This window comes from Dermacentor albipictus, chromosome 9 (assembly GCF_038994185.2).
Source record: "Dermacentor albipictus isolate Rhodes 1998 colony chromosome 9, USDA_Dalb.pri_finalv2, whole genome shotgun sequence".
Lineage (NCBI taxonomy): Eukaryota > Metazoa > Arthropoda > Arachnida > Ixodida > Ixodidae > Dermacentor > Dermacentor albipictus.
In genome coordinates, this window is record NC_091829.1 from 9,737,717 (window position 1) to 9,754,973 (window position 17,257).

At 47.3% G+C, this 17,257-nt stretch overlaps 1 protein-coding gene across 1 annotated transcript in view; it reads left to right on the plus strand.

Moving 5' to 3' along the window:
- LOC139049808 (ATP-binding cassette sub-family C member 3-like) overlaps positions 1-15,597 on the plus strand; it is a 33,908-nt gene extending 18,311 nt beyond the window's left edge. The window contains exons 16-27 of the mRNA XM_070525612.1: positions 1,076-1,243; positions 2,274-2,461; positions 4,479-4,554; positions 5,254-5,461; positions 6,109-6,419; positions 9,118-9,444; positions 10,801-10,902; positions 11,629-11,830; positions 11,946-12,100; positions 13,345-13,511; positions 13,666-13,860; positions 14,485-15,597. Coding sequence (XP_070381713.1) covers positions 1,076-1,243; positions 2,274-2,461; positions 4,479-4,554; positions 5,254-5,461; positions 6,109-6,419; positions 9,118-9,444; positions 10,801-10,902; positions 11,629-11,830; positions 11,946-12,100; positions 13,345-13,511; positions 13,666-13,860; positions 14,485-14,611 — 2,226 coding nt within the window. The 3' untranslated portion in view covers positions 14,612-15,597. The remainder of the gene's footprint in view (positions 1-1,075; positions 1,244-2,273; positions 2,462-4,478; positions 4,555-5,253; positions 5,462-6,108; positions 6,420-9,117; positions 9,445-10,800; positions 10,903-11,628; positions 11,831-11,945; positions 12,101-13,344; positions 13,512-13,665; positions 13,861-14,484) is intronic.
- Positions 15,598-17,257: the final 1,660 nt, after the last annotated feature.

Here is a 17,257-nt window from a genome sequence, read left to right on the forward strand (position 1 = left end):
AGTCGAAGTTGCTCTGCGGTAAATTCTTTCCTACCTTGACCGGTTCCTTTAGCTTTACTTTTGTAAGTGTGATAAGTGCGGAAATTGAGCAACATGCGCTAACGTCACTGGGCCAACGAAGTCCAGTTATGGTTTTCTTCTGTGAAGCATTCAAACTGCATCGCAATCTCCACAACAATCTCCCGTCTCCACTCCGCAATCACCGACATGAACGCTTTCAAGACAGCGATTGCTCATGAATATTTTCAACAGCGCTTTACTGTAACATTTCTTTATTTTTATTGTTATTGTTTAGCATAACTGACCCGCTCCTCGACAATGCTTTGGCCTTCAGAGAAAATAAGCGAATAAATTTGCTTGTTTTGTCTGCTTAGATGAAACACGAGCGCTCTCTGCGTGCTATTGTATCTTCGTTCGGGATGTGCATTCACCTGTGAGCGGACCCTGGGAGTGGTTAGGTGATTGATTTTCCTGTTTCAGCGCCAATAAAATATGAGCTATTGATATGGTCGACTGCCGCGCAGACCTTCTCTTTAACTTTATCATCATTTCTTGAAAAAAGTCGCAGTGGCACCTGCTCACAAGGCCCACGCTCAGTTCGTTTCTCTCCAGGTTAGGTATGTTACAGCTCACCGTACGAACCATGTGCTACATTTATTATTTATAGCACTCAAAGCCTTGCGTTGTCCAAGAAAATCGAATGTTTTGAAGTGGTATACTGCGCCAAACGCCTGCCTACGACTGATCTTACTCTCCGCAGAAATGGGCCTTTGAAACGTCAATGCATTTTCACTTCTTTTTTTCTTTCGACGAATGCTCGATTTTACTGGCAATTTTCGCCCTTCGGCTGCAGACGACATTCTTTCGAACCTTGCACTACGAGAGCGCTTGAAATGGACGGAACGTTGAGTTTCATGCGCTCGCAGCGTCCGCGCACGACTGTTTCGCGTGCACAATGTAGTGAATGCGCTTGTCTCCCATTTCTTTCTTTCTTTCTTTCTTTCTTTCTTTCTTTCTTTCTTTCTTTCTTTCTTTCTTTCTTTCTTTCTTTCTTTCTTTCTTTCTTTTTGCGCAGGGAGATACGCTAAGTGGAGGGCAGAAGCAACGGGTGGCTCTGGCTCGAGCCGTGTACAGTGACAGCGACGTCTACCTCATCGACGACACTCTCAGTGCTTTGGATGTGCACACAGCTGCCAAGGTGTTTGCACGGGTGATCGGACCTGAGGGACTTCTCAGGGACAAAGTACGGGACACAGACTCTCTCGTTATCACTTTGCTTACGGAAACAATAACGGTAGTTCATGCTGAATATAAACCGAGTGTTTCTACGAATACCTTAAGTAATATTTTAAAAAAAATAGCCCTTCTGAAATAAAAGGACAGTTACTTCGGAGACATGCCGTCAGCGGTGCCGACTACGGGGTAACGGGTGATAGGATGTAATTGGACGCTAACAAAAAAAAAAGGCTTTTAGTTTCGGCTGGCTCATTGCAACTGGGAAATCGGAGTGAAACCTCCGTACAAGCCATGCCTGCTTATAGATCTAGGAAAAAATTCGGTTACTAGCGAAACTGTAGCACGACGAATTACGGCTATCGGCACGCGCGAAACCGAAACTGGGAAGCTTCAGTTTCACCCCGTGGTCGGCACCGCTGACATCATGTCTTCGAAGGAACGGTCCTTTTATTTCCAAGTGACTCTACTTAAGTATTGCTTAAAAGGTTCGTAGAAACATCTGGTATGTAGATGCATTTAAAGGTATTTATGTTGTTTGAGTTGGCAGTAAACAGAAAGAAAATTAGTACTTACAATGTGAAAACGTAGGGAACATCACTAATTAGTCGTCAGCGTCTTTTGTCAACTAAGGAATGCTTAGTTCTCTGGTGACGTAGCATTGCGACACTGCAATGTTCTTCAGCAGCAGGGGGCCAATTTTGATGGTGCCAATAAGGTTTCGGCTCTTGGTAATATAAATAAAATGCACACAAAACGTTATCACGATAAGTAAACCTCGGAAGATTCAGACAGCAATCACAACCATTAAGCAGAAACAGCGAGATAAGTTGTCTTCGAGATTATATATGCTGTGCTGAAAAAGAAATTCGTTATCATGTTCTAGTATTCGCATAACGCGCGTCCGGTTAGCACCAGGTGTTCAAAATTAAACCGGAGTCCTCCCCTAGAGCGTTTCTCGTAGTCCCTGTGTTTGGCATTGGGTCGTTAAAATAAGTAAATAAATTGCTGAAATTCATACCGCTTGTTTCGATTCACAGACGCGAATAATGGTCTGCAGTCAAGAGGCATTCGTGAAGCACGTCGACAAGCTGCTGCTTCTGTCGGACAACCGAGTCGTTCCGTACGGGTCCCTCTCCGAGCTGAACGCGGACGCCGTGGCTCCGAAGACGCTGCTGTTCGGCAGCAGGCAGAAGGCGCCATCCACTGCGAAGCGCCGTGACAGCGGGTGATTGACGAATTACACCTTACTGAGCATTATAGTCGCTTCTTATCTGTCGTATAGCACTGATCATCTGCTTCGCTTCTCTGTATGCCTCAAGATGGACCGAACATCAGACACGCTCACACAACGCTTAGGTGGCCGCTTAGAAGGTGGCCTACACTTGCACCGTGTAAGGACATCATCTGAGTGCAGCATGATAATGCACTATGACAATGGCGTGTGCAATACTCGCGATTATACTACAGTTAGCAAATTTTGTCCTACATTCTTCCAATGTTTGTGGCACTGTGGAAGCTTGTGTGGAGCACTGCCTCTGTGAGCGCCCGCAACGTGGCCAGCGGCGAAGCATGCTTCGTGGTCGTATCAATGTTTTTACCGATGTCCTTTGTCTGCACAGAAAGAAATTTGGACCTTGGTCGTTGCCCCTGCGAACAGAGACTACCTCTCAAACCTATACGGGATTTTGTCGTTAATAGTGATGTGATCAATTGTATGAGAACATCAGTTTGTTTGCGTTCTCTTTTTCTCTGTGTTTCTATGATTTGTTCATGCTTATGTTGCTCTTGTACTTTTATAACGCATTTTATATCTGTACTTTTATTAACCTATAAGTTTATTCCGAGAGTGTTTTGTTATTTTATTGTGATTTCCTCTTCTAGTTAGTTTTCTTGGTTGTTTTGGGATAGCCCTTTCGGTGGCACAGCTACATAATTCACAGTTTGTAAACTAGGAAATCAGTTGGAGCGCGGGACCATGTTGTGGTGTCGATGTGTATTCGTAAGAAATGCTTAGTAACATGATAGCTGGGCGTGTTTACGTACATCGAAAGCATTCAGCGTCACAAACAGCTAGTAATTGAGATGTTTGTAATAATGAAGCAGTCTATTTTATCGTGTTGCAATACGTATTTGTTTTCAAATAAGGTACAATCAGCGTAAATGGAAACGCTGAACAGTAAATAAGTGATCAAAATGACTGTAGCACGCGCGTAATTATAAATGTAAGAGCAGCTTGTTGTCACACTGTAGATTGTTTCTAAGCATGAGGTAGTCTCAAATGTGCATTTTGGAGTGTGAATTAAGTTGCAAGTGCATGTGAACCTGGAAATGAAACAATGCATCGGAGTAGTAGCGGAATAGTGCGCATTTGAATTTTATGCTGAAAGTATAAAAAGCTTTTCCACTTAGTCGCAAGTCCCAACAAAAGAACCACCTAAGGTAAAAAAAAAGAACGAGACAGATTTACTTTACTCTAATGAGGATTGCGAGAGGTTGAACGAACACAAATAATAAACAAAATTTAAAGAGGCAGCAGAAGAGGCAGAAAAAAATTAAATTTGTCACTTTAAAGCAGCTCAAGGAAACTTCGAGAGAAGGACAACACACCGTGTCTTACTAACGTTGTGTCCCTTGACTTGACCGATGGCCCGTCTTATTTTCTTGTACGCGCTTTCGTTCAAGCAACGTGTACTCGAAATACTAAATTAGAATATTTAGAACCGTGACGACAGTTCGGCATGATCTAATACCGGTTTACCTCTTCTGTTCATTCGACTTGACAAGCATCCGACTCCTCGCACTCCTCCTAGTCAATGAAATGTACCGCGCCGCACGTTCTTCGAACCGTACTTACGTTACTAGGAAAGTTACTACCAGAGCTTACTATGCAGGGGTCATAATGGCACAACTTAGAGGTCCCATAACCACAAATAATAATTTAGCGGAGGTACGCGAATAGATCCTCTCGCTATAGAAAGCATCTGCAGTGCGAATGCTAGTAAACATCATAAATTGAAAGCTAGTTATTGTTCTTCAAAATGAAATAATAGTTTTATTGTGTTCTAGCTGTCTTACGGCGTGTTGCACGCCTTGAATGACAGAATTGTTTGGAAAGATTCAAGAACCACCAAATTTCTTTACGGTGGGACGAAATCAATTGAGCGTCGCGACTCTCTCGCCGAATGCTCCTTTATATTCTTTCGCATTCTTATAATATGCGCTCCTTCTTCGGTTCGTTGCAGCTGCGACGCGTTGCTCACAGTTGAAGGTGGCGTCGCGGCACAGCTCATCTCTCAGGAAATCCGCGACACGAGTTTGGTACGTATGCTGTTTTATTTTCACACCGCAGTGAGCTGTAGAGCACTCGACCGGTAATATGTGTTATTTAGTGCAAGCGCTTCTCCTGCTCCAATAAAGTTTTGATAAATATAAACAAACAAGATAAGATCAATACGAATTCGATCTGCAGCGAAAATTCGTCTCGGCACATAGTTTGTCAGTGTATTCGTGTCAGGAAAGTTTATTGTTCTGGAGTTTAGAAAGAAATATTAATCTTACATGATGTCCTTCCTGTCCTGTCGTTTCCTCACGTCATTCTGTGTGTCTTACACCTTAAACAAGGAAACATTACCCTCGTTATATATGATTGTAACAGTCTTGAGGGCTGAATACACACGATGCAGCGTGCACAGTGTGCTCCAATGCTTCGGTCACGACATCACCATTATAATTAGCTGGGTATAGCGCTTAATTGGTTCCTTTTTATTCCGTAGAAACCCTCGCACGTGACCTTTTTCGTTAAGTAATGGCCTTTGAAGTATATAAAGAAAGGTAGGCTTCTCCAACACGGCCACAAAAGCCGTAGACAACATGCTTTTAGACGGTGATGCATTAGAATACTTCCCTATATATGATCGCGCGAACAGAAAGCCAGGAGGGTCAGCTGGGTCGGTTCCGTTCTCAAAGTGTCGCCCTGCGCACCGCCTGAGCGATAATCGCGCCGTCCCCTTTTCCAAGAGTGCCGTGGAGCTGCTGCGCTCCTTCGTGACCATGTCCGGCGCCTGCCTGCCCCTGGCCGTGCTCTGCATCTTGGCACACGCGGTGGCCGTGTGGCTGTTTCTTATCGGGACCAAGGCTTGGACAGACGCGAGCGTCGCCGTACCGTTCGGGGACGTGTCCACGACAAGCTGGGTCACGGTGTTGGCCGCACTCTGTCTCTGCGACTGTGAGTAAGGGTCGCGTAACGATGTCGCACGTCGCATGCTCTCACGGGCCAGCAAGCTTTTTATTCAGTTCAAGTATACCAAGGAAGCGGAGGGAAGGACCTGCCTAACTGTAGCATGTAAGTCTTCGCAACACAGTCTGTCAGAGTGAAACAATGACAGGCATCATGGGTTCCGTAGCGTAACGCAACAGACCGCCGCGGTGTCTCAGTGGCTGTGGCGATCTGCCACTGTGTACAAAATCACGGATGCAATTCCTGGCCCCGGAGGGCGCATTTGGACGTGGTCGAAAAAAAAAGAAGAGGAAAGAAAGAAAAAACCGCTCGTTTGCGTATATTTAAGTGCACGTGAAAGAACTCCTGGTGGTCAAAGCTATCTTGGAGCCCTCTACTAAGGCATCCCTCATAACCCGCTGTGCAGTCTCGGGACAGTTGTGTGGTTCAAGTGTCTCTTCTCGGCACATTGAGTGTGCCAGGAAGGAAGAAAAGAATGTTTCGCGTTAAAAGAAACGTCCTCGTCTGTAAGAATTACGCTTTCCAAGACGGAGTGCGAGATAAGGTGCAGGTTCGGCACTCTATAGCAATTGATTTAGCACCTCGGGAAGACGTGCGCTCTTCTCGGCACCTCTCCTCACCGCAACTCGCTGCAGTGCTCCTGTGCTCGCTGGGCGGCTTCCTGTTGGCGCTCTCCTTCCGGCGACTGTCGGCGCGAGTGCACGCCTCCATGCTCCGTCGCGTGCTGAGCTGCGCGCTGTCCTTCTTCGAGGCGACGCCCCGCGGGCGGCTACTGAATCGCTTCTCGGCCGACCTGCACCAGGTCGACTGCCAGCTGTGCGTGACCGGCAAGGAGGTGCTGCAGGCGGTCACCGTTGCCCTGGCCAACCTTGCCGCCGCAGGATCGCAGGCGCCCGCCGCCGCCTTCCTGGGAGTCCTCGCTCTGGCCGCCTATCTCGTCGTGGCGGTGAGCGAGTCACGGCGCCGATTGCCCCTTCTCATCAGCGCAGATTTGGTGATGCCCCTGGGAAGTGTGAACTCTTTTGGGCAATAACTTGTTTTTGGGCAAGTTGGCTGGTGCTTTCGGAGCTCATTAGGGAAGTTTAGAGCGAGGGTCTAGAGCTTAGGGTGCCACAACTAGCCACCGCTTTGCGTTCGCGGTCTGCCCTGCCGCGAAGGTCTTTTGAATAGATAGTTTTAGAATAGGGGCCCCAAACGTTGTGGGACCCCAAAGGAATAGCGTCGAAGCCACTGCGCATGCGCGAGACGCAAACTTCGTTTGGGTTTTGCGTTGGGAACGCTATTTCACAGATTTAGCGGGAGCCCAAATGGCGGCATCGAAAGCTTTGCGTCAGCAAACATGGCGGCACCCATCGAAGCGACGGCTCTAACCTAGCACTAAAGTGGGTTCGATTCGTGGTAACACGTGAAGTTCGCGAGCTAGGAGAAGTGACTGCGGTTATCGCTTTCTCTCAACTAGCGTGTGTTATGAAGTTTGATTCATTAGACGCCACTGGTTCCGAATTCGATTGTGAATTTTATGGCTCGTAGGCCTAACACGGCTAAGCTTGGCTGGTGAAGGCGCGTAAAGTTGGTTTGCTCAAAACTGAGCTCAACTAATTGTTTGCTGCTTAGAGAATAAACTATATATTGTAATTAAACACGAATACACACAAGTCAAAATTACTGTTCCTATCATAAAATGGTATATTTTATTTAATTATTTCTAATAGCTTTTCTTTGACGCCGTAGTGGCGCTGTTAGCGCAAGCCGCTATCCGCAAACGGAAAGTATTCTAAAACTCTGCACTCCTGCGTGCCCCAACGCTAACACCCGCAAAGTTCTTTGGGGCCCCAAACTATTGGGGTCCCTATTCTAAATTTCTCTAATAGGTTTCCTGGCTTGCGTTAGCGTAACGCGATTGCAGCGCCCTTCCTTCTCGGGGAAGGAAAGTGAAAATATAATGCCAGAAAAAAAATCAAATATTTCACAGGATAATAAGTATATCTCAGAGTTTATTATTTTTAATAAAGAGGCGCTGACGCGTTTTTGAGATGTTCGCGGCGACGTTGAGACGACGCAAAGCAGGTTATTTTGGTTTCGCCGCATGCGCTGTGGCGAGACGCTGCTAATCGTTAGGGGGGGTGGGGGGGGGTCTATTTTTGGGGGCCAGCCCTATTCTACAACAGCCTATTGCGACACCAATAAAACACACAAAGAACGGAAGACCGGACACTGTAGCAGCGGTCATGATGTCCGGCGCGTCTTTTGTTCTTTGTGTTAGTTTTATTTGCGCTACAGTGCCTTCCTCAATTACCACTGTTTCGATCTCAGCAATCGCTACGCTTTCGTTTCTTTTATTTTTAAAATTGTTTTTTGAACACGAGCTTGCTGGGGTAATTCCAGTGGGACAGGAAACTCTGACTGTGAGAAGCAGTACTGCTCTGTGCAGTGCATGCGTCAAAGCGCATGGAACCTTTTTTCTATGTAGCACTTTCGTTTCACGGCCTGCGAGATGAAATACTCGTATTTGCGAAAGACTGTATTTCAGCGCCTGTTTCCTGCTCATGATGGCGGCTAAAGGTACTGATGTTCCTCTAATGCCATTGGCTTCTGCCATAGCACGTTAAGGGAATTTGATTTCGACCAGTGCTAAACGAACAAAAAAGTTCAACAAATAAAACATGAGCCCTGAAGGGGACTGCTCAAGTACTGCTGTTGTTAGAACAGTTGTCAGCCAAGTATATGCCCTACCCGCCTCCGCGTCGTTTATGTTATGCTCGTTTTCTTTCGTGAACCTTATATTAGAGTTGCCTGCTTTCCTAGCGCAGCGCACGTCACTTCTAAGGGTCTACTTCTGTGGTGTACGAGACTCTGTGATTGCCTGTATCCGAGTGGTCGTGCTTCTCGACGTCACCAGGCTCCCATCGCGCTCTGCTTACTTTTCTACAAGAAACTGACTTGGCTTCGCTTTTGTAGAGCATTTCGTTTTTTTTTTTTCTGAGAAACTAAGTGAGACCTTTCTTTTTCATTTTCTTCACATATTTTATTTTGCATATTCTTTCGTATTTAGTGCGACCTGCGTACTTTCTCTTTTCTTTTCTTTTCTTTTCTGTTCCTGTGTGTCTGTGTCGTTGCTGCTGGCGTAGTATATGATTTGTTGTTGCTTTATTTTTGTATTTCCATCCTATCACCTTGTTCTTTCTTTGCTCTTCACTTTCCTCCTTCCTATCTTCTACTTGTGTTTCTTTCCTTCCCTTCTTAAAGAGCAGGTTGTCCTCCTCGGTGGCAGTTGCCAGCCTGCTTCCTCCCTGTTTCCTTCTTTGTCCATTTTATGTGCGTTTTCAAATCGAATAATAATAATAATAATAATAATAATAATAATAATAATAATAATAATAATAATAATAATAATAATAATAATAATAATAATAATGTTTATTGCCACACAATATACAAAACAACACAATCAGGCCGGTCTAAGCCTTAGTTGGCTTGTAGGACCGTGCCAATGAATATGATAGACAAGGCAAAAGATGTACAAAAATAATAATAATAATAATAATAATAATAATAATAATAATTTCTTTTCATTCGGAGCAACGTCGAGAACGGATCCAGTGTCCGCGATCATCAGCCGTTTCGCCGTATCGCACCACTCGCAGCTGGTCACGGTGCGGGCGTCCAGCGCGCTCCGGTGCCTGGAGAACGCGTGGCTGTCGCGCATGCTGCAGCACCTGACCGAGACGCGCGACTCGATGAGCAGCGTGCGCTGCTACGGCGCGGCCGCCCTGGTGTGCGGCCGCTTCTACCGGCTCGTCGACGGCGCACTGCGGCCGTTCTGGGCGCTGGTGGCCTGCGTGCGGCTGACGGGCCTCGCCGGTGCCGCCGCGGGTCTCTGCGCCGTCGTCGGATCGCTGCTGGCCGTTTCGCTCGCCGGCTCCGGACCGTCCCAGAGCGGGCTCGGCCTGGCCCTGAGTGCCTCCATGTCGGTGAGGAAAAAAAGAAACGTGGGTGTGGATTAAGCAAAAGGCGATAATAAATTCCGGCGAACCCATCTCACGGTGAATGTCGACGTTAATACTATTAACGTTGACACAATGTAGCCACACACCGCACTGTTTCTGCCGAAACGCGTCATCTATGAGGCGCGTACTCTTCTCGCGCTTATCTCTGGACACGCTACGCCATCTGGCGGCACCGCCGCGAAGACCGCGCGTGGAGCGTGTATGGATATGTATTCAGGCAAGATTGTTCAAATATATATGACGTGGCATTCTACCTAGCACCAGATAAACATTAAATGACCTTTTTTTGTTGTTGAAAGCGGCGCCTACCCAGTGTCACATACGCTGTGACCAAGTTGGCGCCCATGGGGTTCATTGAACAGCTTCACATATTCAGTGGCCCATATCCTGTGACCCAAGTTGGTCCGACGGTTGATTTCGAAACAGGTTCCGTCAGCAGAGGAGCCGATGTGTTGCTTATGAGACAGACCGTGGAATACTTAGTGACCCAAGTTGGCGGGAAAGCGGTTAGAGACATCTGTAGAAACATACGAACATCCAGGAAAGTGCGTTAAGTATCCTAAAAATGCTAATCGCAGCAATACGACTGACGCATTAAACGTACAAGGGTGGCTTGTAGTTGCTTGGCCTAGTTGGTAACTCATGGTAAAAACGACGTACGGCGCGAAGGATCGCTTAACGATCCTTGTAGTGCTCTCTCAAACGATCGCTGAAGAGGGCACTGCAACAACGTTCATAACACTGTTCAAGGACATTTGGGCATCCATAGGAAGTTTTAGCCAGACACAGCTCACGCACGAGATTACAGAAGCGGATTTCATCAGAAAACTGGGTAGTTTGTGCGTTAGTGCTCCCTATATCGCGTAGACACCCAGTGAAGTCATGTATCTGAACAGATAGTAATAGTAATGTGCGTCTTTTCTTCACGTGACCATGTACTTAATACAATGACTTACTGTTAGAACAGCCCTTGTGACCGCCTTTCATTTTCTGCCCATGCCCCCTCTTGTATATATATATACACATGATGTGGCAACGCAATAAAATATTGTTGGAAGTTGGCGCACTGTTTGTCGTCTCTCGCAGTCCTTGTCCTTCGTGCTGTACGTCGTTTTCAGCATTACACGTGCTGCACATTCGCCATCGCGATCCTAAACAGCGGCACGGATCGAAAATTACTGTTCTTTAAGTTACATCTAACGTCGCGAGTTGTCTTTGACGCTTGCACGCTGTACAAAGGTTTGCCACTTTGTCATCAATGCATTCAACACCGCGTCTCGCTGCCTTCTAGACCGTTGGCTCTTCTCCACATACCCGCAGATTTCGATGTCGCTGGCTGCTGTGAACGCGTCCTTGTTCTTCTGCTTCCTGAATTCAATCGCCTTCGAGCGGGCTCTCGAGTTCACCAGGCTACCGCCGGAGGTGAGTAGAGGCGGCGCCTTGTGTTTCCATCTTCATTTTAAGATATAAAGTGCACACCACTCGACGCCTCTCCTTACGCTGGATTAAACTTATTGTAGACCATTACGTTGCTGTCCTGTTGGCGCCTTTGGTCCAAACCTATATACGTATCATAGCGACGTTGCTCTCGTCGAGTCCTTTATGAAACGCGCAACTCACGTCAGGCGACAAAACCCAGTGTTGAAGACACCATGGTTATGAAATATGGTTACCGTGATGATTATTGCGCGCATTAGAAACAAACTGCACCGAAATGAAGGATGGTCGGTGGTCGGCCTGGTTGAGTTACCTTTAATATCGTCAACCAATGTAACAAAAATACATTTAATGTTGCGCTCAATCAAGCGAAAACGCTCTTATCTTTCTCTAATTACCATGCTCTCTAATTTGTGTACCACTAAAAGACTAATTGAGCTGACCTTCACAGCGCGGCTTACATTTATCATACGAGGCCCCACCCAAAAGTTAAAAGCGAAATTAAGGCGACATTAACATTGCACGATGTTAGCCGCCTACAGCGAAAATCAGTTAATACTTGCATGTGTGTGAGTGAACTCGTGCTTGTAGGGGAGCTTTAAACACTGATACATTTTGGAGGAATCTACTGGGACGGTTCACTGCGCCGAACATATATCCCCATCTTTCGGTGACTCGCCATCCACTTTGTCGCGTTTGTTGTGCCCACAGGAGGACACTGGCCACAAAGACGACTCACGTAAACCAAAAGAAGGGAAGAAGGTCGCTGCTGATCACTCAACAGACGCACAGGGCTCCTGGCCTGTCGAAGGAGAGATCGTATTCGACGATTTCTCAACGTCTTACAAGCCAGGTGTCTTGCCACAAGTTCTTATCAACGTTTCCTTTGTTATAAAAGCCCGTGAGAAGGCAAGTTTCTCGTGGGTGCGATACGCCCGTATTAGAGCAACTTAAATTCTAATGACTACCACGTTTTAGCAGATCTGTCTTCGTTAAAAAAAATTCTGAACCATCACCGCTGCAGGTAGGCGTGGTGGGTCGCACAGGAGCGGGCAAGTCGTCGCTCATTCTCTCGTTACTTCGAGTACTGAGGCCGTCGCAAGGCCGCATCGTCATCGATGGTGTTGACATTGCCTCTGTTCCCCGAAGCACCCTGCGATCTGCGCTCACCGTCATTCCACAGGTGAGCCGAGGCAGGCACCTTGTACTTGGCATAGAGTTTCTCACAATGTTATTTAGAGGGAAATCTGGCGCTGCTGCGCCGTGGTATGCCTGGGAATGCCGGTATATTGTGACTTCGGATTGGCACCGTTCGCCAGGACACCTTGAAGATGCGCCTGGCAAGAACCGTTTCGTCTGTCACAATGATTCATGTTCTACTAAAACAGCAATAAAAAGCTGTCTTAGCTTTATTATAACACACAAATACGTTTTGTCTAATTATGAGAGCTTGTTATTGCATGTACAATGATATGAAACGTAAAAAGTATCAGCGGGCCGCTAAAGACAGACGACAAGATTCGCCCTCGCTTTGGAAGTTTGTCGTCTGTTCTTGCTTTTCTTCGCTTGATCATGCATCGTAGGTGAGAAAACTTCATTGAAAGATGTAATATGCTGAATGAAAACATTTTATGAAGATATTACTTTAATAACGCGTAATTTGTGTAGCCATATCCACGTTTTAGACGAAGCCTATTACAACACCAGCCAGCAAAAGCCTCGCAGACACATATACCGTCGTTCCCATGACAGCACAGCGCGAGGAAACTGCCATAGACGGTGACACCAGATTCCCTCTAGATGCTATAGTAAGAAACTCTAAGGTACTTGGCTGCTTGCTTGCTTGCTTGCTTGCTCCTCACTTCTATCACTTGCTCACTACGGGGGATTGGCCAAGAAGCCAAGTGAGAGAGAAAAACTTTAAACGAAAAAGTAAATCAGGGTGCGGTATAATGCTTATGGTAATTAGGAAATAGATACTTGGTGGACAGAGAGATAAAAATTGTGTGCTCTTGGATTACAACGGAACCTCATCTTCCACGTGTAGCTGGCAGCTTCCTCGGTGCACCGCCCTGCAGTCTCTAGACTAAGGGCAGAGAAGATAGGACGCTGGCTCGAACTCGATAGAGATGTCAACAGTGCATTTATTTGAGTGACAAGGCACGACCACTCCTCTCGAATGTGTTCGGGCATGAAAGGGGTAAAGGGGGTAAAAGGAGCTGAACCGAGCATTAGTCGCTTTCTGTGGAGAAAAACCTACACGAGAGACTGATCAGAAAATCCTTAAGAGAGACAAGACAGTTATAAGAGAATGGCGAGAAAGCAGCTGCATCGAAGTGTTATGCAGAATTAGCTGACCTGTAACAGTCTTTTTCACGACACTGAGTCTCAGGGCACCCTCACGTATATGCGTCGGGCTGTCGGCAGGAGCCGTACCTGATGATGGGGAGCCTCCGCGACAACCTCGATGCCTTGCGGAGACATTCAGACGAGGAGCTCTGGGAGGCACTGAAGAAAGCGCACCTGTTTGACTTCGTATCCCGGCATCCAAGCGGCCTCCTCATGGAGATTGAAGATGGGGCCGATAACCTCAGGTACTATACTGCATCAAAAAGTAGAGCTGTTGAAAAATGTTGGTAGCTTATAACCTAAACGAAAGTTACAGCATAGTCAATTAGACAAATCGAGCACGTGAAGGCGGTTGTAAGAGCGATGTTACGACAACAGAAGTTTCCTCCCACCCTGCAGTGTGGGACAGCGTCAGCCGGTGTGTCTTGCGCGAGCGCTGCTTCGCTGCCCGCGAGTTCTGCTGCTGGACGAGGCCACGTCGCGCATGGACGGCGACACGGACCGGATCGTGCAGAGGACGATACAAGAGAGCTTCGCCGCATGCACCGTCATCACAGTCGCCCACCGGCTGCACACGGTGCTCGCATGCGACAGGTGAGGGCGCTGTTGGACAAAGGTTCCGTGGCTGTGGACTGAAATGCTCGAGTGCTGCCATGGACGGTTAACATCGGCGTTTCCTTACTGCAGTGAAGATTCACTGTACTATGCTTGACCTGGATGGGTAAAAATGGTTGGACAGACATCTTTAGTGTTTCGTGTAACTGCTTAATACATATCGGCGCTCGCGAAACGCAAATAGAATTGCCTATGAGTGGTAACCGAAGCACATCGGATATTCCGGCATTAACCGTTTCCGGCTGTCGTATATCGTGCCCCTGGTAAGCTGATGTCCAGGGTGTCTTGGAGTTTGCTTTTGATCAGGTGCGTGTTTGTATCTTCGTATTCAATGCTGTAATAGGAAGTTGGCTTTTGCAGCAATATTTAGCATGGCACAGTCTCTTGCACACAGTGAATATCAAAGAAATAAAAGCAGTCAAACGCGGAATACGAGATTTAGTGGAAAGGAGAGTTTAGGCAAATCGCCAGTATACTATAGTAGGCTGGAGCAAGAGATAACAGCAGATTACTAGCGAGAGCAGATTATTGCGAGAGTTTTCGTTCTCTGTACTTAATTCCGCTGGTCATGATGACGACGCTGTTTGGCTCTTTCTCTTGCAGGATCTTGGTCATGAGAGACGGTGGCGTCGCAGAATTCGGCACAGTAGCTGAACTGGCCGCCGACCCAAGCTCAGTATTCCGGGAAATGGCTCTTACAGCTGGAATTGACCTTGCGACAATATGCTGAGTGTTAGCTATGAGAAACTTCCGCAACGCTCAGTACGTATGTTTTAACAGCCCTTCAAACTGCGAGAATTCATCGCGCTTCTGAAATTTCTTGGGAGTGTAACTAACTGACTGAGTGACTGACTGAGTGAGTGACTCACTGACTCACTGACTGACGTGACCTGACTTGGCTGACTGACTATCTTGACTTGACTGGCTATCCACTGTTGTGTTGTAGTACAGTAGCCACTGTAGTTGTAGCTCCAAATGAGAGCCCATTGTGAGCAGCTGGCAGGTGAAAAGAAATAGAAGGACGCAGACAAAAAAAAAGTGCTTTTAATAAGTGTTAGATGTTTTGGCTTCTGTACCTTGTTCACAAAACCATCGATTAGAGCATCCGGCAGTGGAGACTTCGGCGGAGCCTCAGGTGCCCTGATAAAGGCCCGGTCTTGCTTTTGGCGGCAGGTTACGAGGCTCCGAGCTCCTAGAGCTGGACGGATCAGTATTTTTTGTTGTTGTTGACCAGTGGTGCCGGTTCAGCCATATTTCTTGCCGCCGCTAGGATAAGTATGCCATGGCAGCCTAGCTACTATAAAATACACCGGGCGCTTATGACGCACAGGAGAAAGGAGGACAAATTTGTCTTTTCTTATGCTTTCTGATCTGTTCAGTACAATAAGAACGCAGGAGAAGAGACTGTCATCCCGGCCTGTACTTTCCATTGCCCTCAAGTAGAATAAAATAGAGAAATTTACCAAATGAGCGAGGCACACCTCGCGGTGCAAACGCTAAAATAGAGTGTTGCTGTAGAAGCACGGGGCTTTATTCATAGGAATAGAAGGAAGGGAGGGGTGCACTGTTGTACACGATCGGAGTGGATTATAATTTTCCTGCATAATTTTCAGCCCAAATTCACGGGCCCAAAGCTGCGTCACCTGTTGCAGCTTGTCTCGTCAATAAGCTGTTTAAATTAGAACGTGCGAAAACCCAAAGCCAAGGATATCGTAAAACACGCACGCACGCACGCACGCACGCATGTATTTCATCACACACACACACACACACACACACACACACACACACACACACACACACACACACACACACACACACACACACACACACACACACACACACACACACACACACACACACACACACACACACATATCATCTCGCGCTCCGCGTTCGCTCTTTCATCTTTCGCTGTGCTCGTTCGCTCGGTTACGCCGACGCCGACGCTCACCGCAGGAACGGGCGTCTAAGAATGTTCTAAAATGTTTTCAGTTACTGTAACACGCAAGCGCAAGTAGTAAACAAATTTAGACAACGCATTTCATTTACTGGAATTGTAGGAATGGAGTGGATCAGCTCGGCCATTCCAGAAGTGGCAATCGGAGGACTTAAAATTAGTCAAATTACGCTGACCTCTATGGTGGAGCAACGAATGGTGATGGAATATAGAGGGCCCCACTCCGCGACTATAGTGCACGCGTTTCAACACCGTCCTTCCCTCTGGCATGCACACTAAGTGAGTTTCCAGTGTCCCTGTTGATGTTTTCACATGAAAACAGCGGAAACTGTCCGATAAAAAATTTTGAAAGGCACTTGTTTGTGAAGATAACGCGCGAAGGACTGCAGTGCACGCACTGTAGGAGCCAGGTCAGGTCGTCCAATTTAATTGTGCGATGTTTATAAAGGTGGGGAGTAAATCACCGTAAGAACAATCAATTACAGTTTAGTAACTGCCCAGTTAATTTTGCGGGGTAGTAATTGGTAGTCCTAACCAGTTATATTTTTGAGTGACGTAACTGTAATTGTAATCAGCCACTTTTTTTTCTGTAACGTCTACAAGTGTTGTTGTGGCAGCAAAATACCCCCGACGCTTAACGTCACTCTGCACAACATTGAACAAATGGCCCGGCGTTTGAATGTTGATAGCATCCTCTCAGCGTACCTACAATTGTTCATTGCAGGTATCAGTGCTAAAGGGCACGCCGCGAGGGTTTGTGCAGCCTGAACTTTTCCAGCACTCCACAGCGTTCAATCCGAATACCCGCGACGTCTTAAAACAAAGCCGACAGATGGCGCACTACAACATAGAAAGGATACAAAAATCTGTACAAGAATGCTATAATGAGACGCATGTACAGCATAGCTGATTAAATCAAGCAAGCTAGTTGACTATTTGTCCGCTCCGTTTCAAAGGTTGTGCCAGCAAATCATCAGCATCAGAAGGAGGAGAGAAAAAAGAGAGCGTGCTGTCATATGTGCCAGCGCCACCTACCGACGTGCACATATACCAGCGCCAGGTGGAGCTAGCGGTCCGCTTGGCGTCGACGCGGGTAAACGACACTCGCAAGGGCGTCGCGCTGAGACCAGCGGTGGCCCTTCGTGCGAGAAGGGGGGCGTGGCCGTATAAGCGGCAGAACGAGCCGTTCGCGCCGTGGTCCAGAAATGGGGGCTCCGCGCGCATGCTGTGCTGATGTCATCGGCTATCTTTTTACTAGGGGAAGCGGCTGCCGGCCGTCTCTATTTTCGGGAGCACCCACCGCGCTACCTGCCCGACATGCTCCAGTGCAGCTGCTCTCTGGCGACAGCTCAAGCCGCACGCTCCCCGCCGGCGCGGCGACTGTGGCGTGCGTGTCGACGGCTGCGATCCCTACGG